This window comes from Helianthus annuus, chromosome 6 (genome assembly GCF_002127325.2).
Source record: "Helianthus annuus cultivar XRQ/B chromosome 6, HanXRQr2.0-SUNRISE, whole genome shotgun sequence".
NCBI classification, from domain to species: Eukaryota; Viridiplantae; Streptophyta; class Magnoliopsida; order Asterales; family Asteraceae; genus Helianthus; species Helianthus annuus.
In genome coordinates this window covers 71,888,943-71,898,222 of record NC_035438.2, presented here as the reverse complement: position 1 = coordinate 71,898,222, position 9,280 = coordinate 71,888,943, and the positions used below count along the sequence as shown (strand labels likewise).

Below are 9,280 nucleotides of genomic sequence, written 5' to 3'. Positions count from 1 at the left end.
TTTTGTAGACGCAGTCAACAGACATTCCGTGCATCAACAAAAGCATCAAGGGTTGAGTGCTTGCTATGTCGGCACACATATTAATGTCCTTGCAAAACATTAATGATCAACGATTTCATAGACGTCTTACATACCACACTTTTACATACTGGTTTTCGATACAATAACTTTCAAATGTTTTGAAGATTCATTTGATAAGAACTCAAACATATGAATTCATCAACATTATGTTGACTTTTCAAACCTACATGTATTTCAGGTAACTAGTGGATCCTTGCACTTCATGAAACAAGAACGAGCATGTCAAGAAAGCATGTCATCCTTTTGGAGGATTTGGTTCACATCTCCCGCCCTTGTGCGAAAGATGGAATGCAAAACCTCGATCTGTTAAAATTTTATTTTTGTACAAGTCTTTTTGTGAAACAATATAACTTGTGATGTCTTTGAGAACAACTTACGACTTGTAAACTATTTCTTGTTGATGAAGGGATGAACATCGTACATATTTTATTCATATATTTTGTTTACTTACATCGTATGCAATGGAAACTGAAGGGCTATGGTCTCACATTGTCGCGTAAGTCATACATGCGTTGGGCCACACCCACACGCAATCGCCAAAACTCAGCCTGTGCCAAGGCTCATGTGCAGGAGCTAACTGCGTACACGCAACCTTGACATGCTCATAGTAAGGCGCCGGTACAAATGGCAACAGCCTACAACGAATCAGTGTGCGCCAGGTTTGCCCAACCAATTTCCACGATGAATGGTCGTGTGCTATTCATTGCTCCATTATCTTTACTCACAGCTAAAGACAAACGCAACAAACGTGGCCAGCAACTTCCCCACACCCGGGCGACATATAAGCCTAAAACTCGCATTAACTTCCGAGCACTCTTAATAAGTCTAGTGCTCCTCCCACGCTTGCACGTGGGAGCATCACTAGATTGGGGGACATGATGGGGTATGGTATTTGACCCGACCCGAGCGGTCGGACATTCCCGTTATTTATCGCTTTTATATTATTGTTGCTTACTAACCCAACCGCGAGGCCCAACGCGATGTAGAGATAACCACTAACTAGGCCTGGCCCATTGAGGTTAGGGGAGACCCATGTCTCCTATATAAAGAGGTGTTCACCTCATTATTAGGGCACAAGATATGGAGTCCCCACACTTTTATAGCTGGAAATAGGGGATTCTTCAGGCAATCTCTACATCTCCATTTTTATATCTTCTCCATTGCAGATCTAGGTTCAAGAGGAAGAACAAGGTGTGATTCTCCATACTCTTAGAGAAAGCGGTTCGAATCCCTCTTCAGGTGAACCAATGTTTCTTCAGAAAATAATCAAGTTCACACCTTGCGCTTCTGTCTATAAGCGGGTGTGACGATGTCTATCATCATTGGACTATGGTCGATCAATAAAAAATCAAGCAAATCAATTGATTCGTTTCTGATCAATCAATTATTTGATTTTGAAGTCTAATCAAAATAGAGCCAACTAGCCAAGGTCAGTTAACCCAAACATAATAACATGAGTGAAGGTTTGTTATTCTTCAATCTTTAAATTCCAAATAAGACATGAATACTTGATTCTTTCGGATAAATCAAATATATGTGATTTTTTACATAAATTTTGAGAACTTGATTAACCTTGAAATAAGGAGTACGTTAGTTTCCCTATTATATGTGTAATATATTTATGTGATTGTTATTTGTTACTTTGTTAGATTGTAGATTACTAAACTTGGTTATTGATTTTAATAAGTATCTGATACCTTATAGAGTTGTGATTGAAGATGTTATGAATCGTTTTCAAAACATGAAATTACTTACGAGCAACTATAAAAAGTATTTTTTATATATATATTTCAAATGACTTTGTATTTTTATTATGAGTTTTTTGCATTGACAGTGTACTTTTATTATGACATTGCCTTTTATCATGTGATTCGAACCAACCTGACTTGATCCAAAATTTTTGACTTCGGGTTATCATAAACCCGGGTATAAAAAATAACACCATAGGAAATTATTCTTGGCTCCGCCAATGGTAATATTCTAAATAAAATTCTTAAAAGCTATTTTAGGATGTCATTTTACAATTATATTTTTCATCTAAATTAAATAATATTTGTAACATCGAGATAATAATAATAATAATATTTGTAACTTTATTCAAGTTGAATGTATTTATACTGTATTAGACAATTACTTGATTGATGTTACTTTTTGTGTGTAAATGTTATCACTTCATGTCATTTTCTATGAAATGAAATTTTAAGGTTACTGTAGTTGGTTAACCATATTTTGGTTTAGGAAGTTGACCTAATTTTCTGATTTGTATTTACAAAAACGTGTATCTTTATGTATAAATAATGGTATACTATTACATTGTGTTTTGAATGATCACATAAAAAAGATCCTACCAATAGGGATAGGGGTAAGATTTGCCTACATTATATAAAAAAAGGCGGGATTTAATGGGTACGGTTGTTATATAAAAAAGATCCACCTGTTTGATTTAAATTTTAGGAAAAAAATCTGTCCCAAAGAGAGAACCTAAATCTTAACCTTTTCCATTTGCTTCCTGCCAACATCGGGTGCAAACCAAGTATATGTTCCGGCATGAAATCGTGTCTTGTCAATATACCAACGACAGGCAGTCTCTGCAACACGAAACAAACGGCAAGATTTCAGCAAAGAGCGTGGAATGTAATAACACTCGATAAACTAAATTAATTATAAAAATAGAAAATAATGGGGGCGAAAAGGTGTTGCATGGTCAACTTGACCCAACGTGCATGTTTTGACCTGTTACCCAACCAGCTAATTTGCCACCTGTGGTATTAGAGAAGTGCCAACTTCAACTCATTTACTTATGAGCGAAATGATTTAGGTGGTGATTTATCTCAACGGGCCAAAATAAACAGTTCAAACAGATGATGTAAGAGAGTATTCTCACCCCAGAAGTTTTTGGTACCACTAGTAAGTGACGTAAACCGATACCCCTAAAAAGCGTAAGAGCTTTCGCCAGTGACATGGTCTCAACAACTGTATAAGGCGACGCATTTGTGAACGGATGCAAGTCAACATACATCTCCATCTCTTCTTCGGTCAAACCAATATCTTCAATCTTTTCCGCATTTCCAAAACCCTGCTTTGCAAAATCACTTGATGAAAATTGCTTTATAACATTTACATCCGTTAGAGTTGGGGTGCGATGAAAAGCTTTCTTCTTTAGTAACGAGATAAGATGTGACCGAAGAATCAGCCCGTACAAAATCGGAGGCTCATCGATAACCGGAAACCCATTGTGACCCGTCTTTCTAAGAGCGTGTACAATGTTACCAACAAGCTCAATCCCGTTGAACACATGAAGTGGGCCCGATACAGCATCACTAACGGTTAGCTGTCTCATGTACGGTTCGGCGTGAGTTTCTAAATAAGGAAGCCCTTTCAACGTCATTATCAGGTCGTAAATATTATGGTTAAACGCATCGGCAACGGTTTTAGAAACAAGAAGAACCAGCATTACAAGTGGTAGCAACAGCAGGTTGTTCGTCAATTCCAACAGAATTACACATAGTGAAACCGTCATTCTCATTGACGCACCAAGAAGTGAAGCAGCACCCAACACCGCAAATAACCCGTGGTTAAGATTAGAGGTTGAACCGATTAACAACCCGACAAGACGTCCGTAAGACGCACCTGTAACAATTACGGGTATAAAAAGGCCCACGGGTGCCACGATACCGTAACTGACAATGCTGAGGAAAAAGCAGGTGATGAAGAATATTAGAACTGATGTTCGGTCAAACTCGGTGTCTGTGTCCTTGCTAAATAGGTTTTTGATTGCGTCGTCGTTTGTGTTGAAGAAAAGGCTGGCTAGATCGTTGTAATGACCGGGTTGACATTGGAACTTCTTGTAGTTGCCGGAACGACCGATAGTCGGACATGGTTCGGATGTGTCAGCTGGACACGGTCGGCAAGATGCGAACCATGGTAATCCGAATAAGAGACAGGAAGTGAGAATGGAAACCGTGCAAGCGAGGAGTATTTTATAAGCAGTACCTTTCCTGGAGTAGAAAATTCCAAAGAGAAGAATCAAGTAAATTGTTTTGACTATCTAACCCATTTCAACCCGTTAACCAACCCAGCCAACCATAGAAAGACAGTATCATACTCTTGACATACAAAAAACTAGGGGTGTGCATGGTTCGGTTTTCGGTTATTGAAAACCGTTCGGTTTCTGTTTTTTCAGTTTAAGTTTTTTCAGGTTTAGCAATGGTTCGGTTCGGTTTTTCGGTTTTTTTCGATTTTTAAAACAAAATTACGTAAGATTCAAAAATATAAAAAAAAAGTATAATCCAAGATTTAATAATCTTTGTTAGATGTTGACATTCAAATTATTATGTTTAACCTTTTTAATTAATACCGTTCACATAAACCTAACTTTAATCTATTTCTATGTCTCTCCAAAATTTTTATTAAGACATTTTCTTTTATAATACTTTGAAATTATTGAATTTTAATGTTAAATTTTGTTATTTCTTGTAGGCAATAGATGATTCATTTCAAAGATAAATAAACGTGTTAATTTTTTATAATAATTACTTAATATTCAAGAATAAAACTAATAATTCCTAATTCCTAAATCTATATATAACAAACATTAAAAAAAAGTTTTTTTAGGTTATTCGGTTCGGTTTTCATAAAATGCAAAACCATAACCAAACTGTAATTTTGGTTCGGTTTTTTCGGGTTTTTTGTGCGCTTCGGTTTTTTCCGGTTTTTTTGGTTCGATTAAATCGGTTTGTTCAGTTTTGCTCACCCCTACAAAAAACACAGAATATGCAAGCAGATTGATAACATATAGCCAAAGAGGGAGCTTAGCTTACTCATTGATTAGATTGTAAAATCGGAGAACTTTGCCGAGTAAAAAATTGTACAAACTCCCTGCGATGCCTCCAATGACTCCAAGAAGAAGAACCGGAGGCACATCTTCGAGATGATACGTTATATCTACTGAAGTAACATCAAACATTATCAAACCTCCGGTCCCAAACAGTCCACATTTTCCACTCAAGCATGTATCAGTTAAACCCCGAAGCAAAATTGCAACTGTGGCAGTTGTAAAGAAAGCTCTCCACAAAAGGGCACTTCTCCACCTGCACAACAACACACAAAGATGTGTAAAATGTGTAAGTGCATTAAATCATGTTGCAAAATAAATAATTGTCGCAAGTTTGATGGTATTGAGTGGAGTAAAATGCCATTTTCATCCCTAAGGTTTGGCCAGTTTTGCGACTTTCGTCCAAAGGTTTGTTTTTCCGCATTTGGATCCAAAAGGTTTTAAATCTTGCCATTTTCATCCGGCTTGTTAACTCCATCCATTCTTTCTCCGTTAAGTCATGGGTATTTCCGTCCTTTTTGTTAACTTAAAGGGCAATTTGGTCTTTTTCACTTTATGTACAAGCATTTAACATAATGTACAAGTATTCAAAATACCCTCAACGTGGGAAAAAGACGAAAATACCCCTGACTTAACTTAATGGAGAAAAATGGATGGAGTTAACAAGCCAGATGAAAATGGCAAGATTTCAAACCTTTTGGATTCAGATGCGAAAAAACAAACCTTTGGACGAAAGTCACAAAACTAGCGAAACCTCAAGGACGAAAATGGCATTTTACTCTATTGAGTGGTTGCCATAGATTACCAAGATGCCATTTCTTCAAAAGCAAAAAGTACACCACCAACTGGCGCACGAAAAGCCGCAGCGATTCCAGCAGCTGATCCACATGTTACAAGATCGCGCCGCTCTCGATCATTATTAAAAAATCTAAGCCATCTCCATGTCAGACCGTATTTCTTTAATCCACCCTGACATGTTAGAGCTGCAATGCATGCACCCGTATGCACCATGGGCCCCGCCTTCCCAACGTTAAGGGATGATGACACAGCAGCAATACTGCCAACAATCTGTCAATAAGTCCACATCACATATATGGTTTAAGTTGATATACATTGTAGAAAACAGTTATTGAGAGCATAAACAATTTAAATCACCTTAACTAACAATGTTCTAAATGAGAATATGGCAGGAGCATCGACACCATTTAAGTAAGCCTTAACTTCAGGTATGCCTGATCCCGCAGCCTCTGGTGCGATTAAAGTGGTTATCAAACAAGCAAACAATGTGAGGCCTAAGTTTGCAGCTGCAAATATGAGAAACGCTGTCAAGTACCTATAAAAAAACATACAATAATACATACGTTATTTGTAAATATTGATATGTATAAAGTTTACAGTTGTAATTAGCAGAAGTCACATCCTTGAAAACAGTTAATGAGAGATTCTAAGTTCTAACCTGTTTGCAAGCATCATGTTGGAGGTGATCACGAACTTCTCTCCGGCAATGTTCTCAATGGCTAGGTTATTGAAGAAGCCAATGAGACTGACAACAATTCCAATAACAAAACAAAGAATCCATTTCGAACATAAGAACTGGAAAATCTGGAATTTACTTCTGCTGCGCCAATCTTGCTTGAAGACATCATTCTCTATGATCCTTCAGAAAAAAAATGTAAAAATAAAATAAGCAATCACCAAAATTACTTACTAAAGTGTGCATTGCCCTTCATATATCAACTCGTAATTGCAAAAAGACTAAAAGCCTATGGTTTTGGTTCGAGCCATTTGTTTGGTCAGTCTTGTTGAAACTTTGTGGTGCTTCACTTTTGCTTAATCTCTTGTTGTCTACGGGTGTTATGTAGCTTAACTTGATTAACTAACATATAGGTTAATAGTGAGCTTAACTTATAAACCACTAATCCGACTCCTTAACAACGATAATGTCAAAAAACCTTAGTTACAATAAAACCTCTATACATTAATACTCGATAAATTAATAACCTTGATAAAATGTATATATGTGTGGGCCCTCGGGGGGGCAAAAGTGAAATTGCACTAATTTTAACGTTATTTTACTAATTTCGTGAAAATAACATTAAAAGCGGCGGACGGTTAATCACACATCATATGGTGGCATTGATAGCTGAAAGACAAACGGGTACATGCACTAATCGGCCTTTGTCCCGATTGTTGAGTGTTATGTGCCTTATGTCCAAGGCTTAATACATTATGTAGTTGGAAAAAAAAATTCCAGTACCTCTTATCATAATACAGAAAACAATCAATTAGGACCGTAATTCCTAAACTAATGAAGCTAATATTCTAGACATTCCTACTTCACACAATTCTAAGTTTCTAACAAATACCATAAAAATACACATATATGACAGACTAGTTACATTATTCATCATAAAAGCCTCCATCACACTGAATTTATTGCTGAATATATATATATGTATGTATAAAACTCGCAATCTATTACAGTTTGTGAAAAACAACTATTTCAACTACTGATCAGTGATCAATCAACTTTTTGCCTGCTCAATTATAACACAAACTCGCAGTCAATCACAGTTCATGAACAACAACTAACTCGACTCCATCACATCGAGATAACAAATGCGAGACGGACACGAATCCAGTAGATTTCATAACTTTCATAACCTAACCCTAACTAACAGAATAATAAACACAAATTCAATAACAGAACAAAATCAGAACATTTACTCGTAATCGAGGCTTTCAATAGGGCAAGGATTGGAGCCGATGATGGCAATCTGACTGGTGGTGTTGGAGGCGGAGCGGCGGAGGCGGAGGAGCGGCGCCGTGCCGGATTCTTCGTCCGGAAACCCGTTGCTGACGTAAGCATAACCGTTCTCCATGCTTGTTGACGCCTGTTATTTGAGTAACAGTTGTTTATCACTCCTCGATATTTGTATCTAGTCTCTTGAGCTTGTAAAATGCAGGTTTCATTGTGTAACAACTTTTTTAGATAAAGATTATTTTGAGTTTTTAAATTTTAAAGTTATGGATGAGATAGGTGAGACCGTGAAATAAAGATATGCGTTTTGATTTATAGCTTTTGTTTGATTTGATGAGATAAAGATATGCATTTTGTTATATATAAGTTTGATTTGATATTATAGGTGTAACATCAAATAAAAAGTTTATTTTCTCTAAGTAGGATTAGAATTAATCTTAACTATTTATTTTTTAAACTAATGGTTAAGATGAAAGTGTAGGAGAAAGAAAGATTGCAAGTGTATCTTGGGAAAATCTTATTTATGGACTTTCTCTCTCCACATGCAAGGCACATGTATATTCCACCATATTTTTTAAACGTTCATAACTTTTTTATACGACATTATTTTTTCATAAAAATTTTATCGTAAAATCGAGCGTTTTTTTATATTTAATTTGAGTACCATATTGCTATATAAAATATAAAGACTAAAAAAAACCCACTAAAATGTGTTGTATTTGTATGTTGTATAACATTTTTTGTGTTGGATTTTTGTACTATATTTATGTGCTAAATTTTTTGTGCTGATTTTTTTTTTGTCTTAAATTTTTTTCTCAATTTTTTGTGCTGGATTTTTTTGTACTACATTTTTTTGCTGAATTTTTTCTTGCTATATTTTTTGTACTAGAGTTTTTGTGCTATATTTTTTTGTACTACATTTTTGTGCTATATTTTTTTGTACTACATTTTTGTGCTATATTTTTTTGTACTAGATTTTTTTTTGCTATATTTTTTTGTACTAGATTTTTTTGTACTTTAAAAAACAAAAGGGGTGTCACATGTCATTTTCACTCCTATTTATAAGAATCAAAATACCCTTCATTCCTACTTATTAGGAGTGTCATATGTCATCATCATAATCTTTTTTAGGATACTTAGGTACACATGTCATTTTCACTCCTATTTATAAGAATCAAAATACCCTTCATTCCTACTTATTAGGAGTGTTATATGTCATCATCACAATCTTTTTTAGGATACTTAGGTAAAATCCACTTTTTAGTGGATCCTTTCCGATATTGTATATGTTTTGTTACAAGTTTGATATTGTATATGTTTAGTTACAATTTAATAAGATTATTATTATTATATTACATAAGAATTCATATCTATTTAATTATTTTAATTTAATGTTGGTTGTTTGGTGCAAAGATGATTTGACTATATATGGAAAATGAAATAGAAAATTATGAATAGTTAGTTTTTGGATTCATGAATAATATAACTTCAACTCTCTTCTAACAAATTGGTTTATTGGTTTGTCATTTGTTTATCTTTGGAGGTCGCCAGTTCGGAACCAAGCTGGACCAGGTTTTATCGCAGTGGACTTTCGGGTGGGTGGG

General features: G+C 35.4%; 1 protein-coding gene across 1 annotated transcript; it reads right to left on the bottom strand.

Moving 5' to 3' along the window:
• Positions 1 to 2,346: 2,346 nt before the first annotated feature.
• On the bottom strand, positions 2,347 to 7,963 carry LOC110865700 (putative chloride channel-like protein CLC-g). The gene is made up of 7 exons (XM_022115023.2): positions 7,643 to 7,963; positions 6,372 to 6,572; positions 6,071 to 6,248; positions 5,721 to 5,983; positions 4,902 to 5,171; positions 2,966 to 4,079; positions 2,347 to 2,669 (listed from the first exon to the last, which is right to left on the bottom strand). The coding sequence occupies exons 1-7, from the start codon at positions 7,795 to 7,797 to the stop codon at positions 2,532 to 2,534; spliced, it is 2,319 nt and encodes a 772-aa protein (XP_021970715.1). The 5' UTR covers positions 7,798 to 7,963; the 3' UTR covers positions 2,347 to 2,531.
• Positions 7,964 to 9,280: the final 1,317 nt, after the last annotated feature.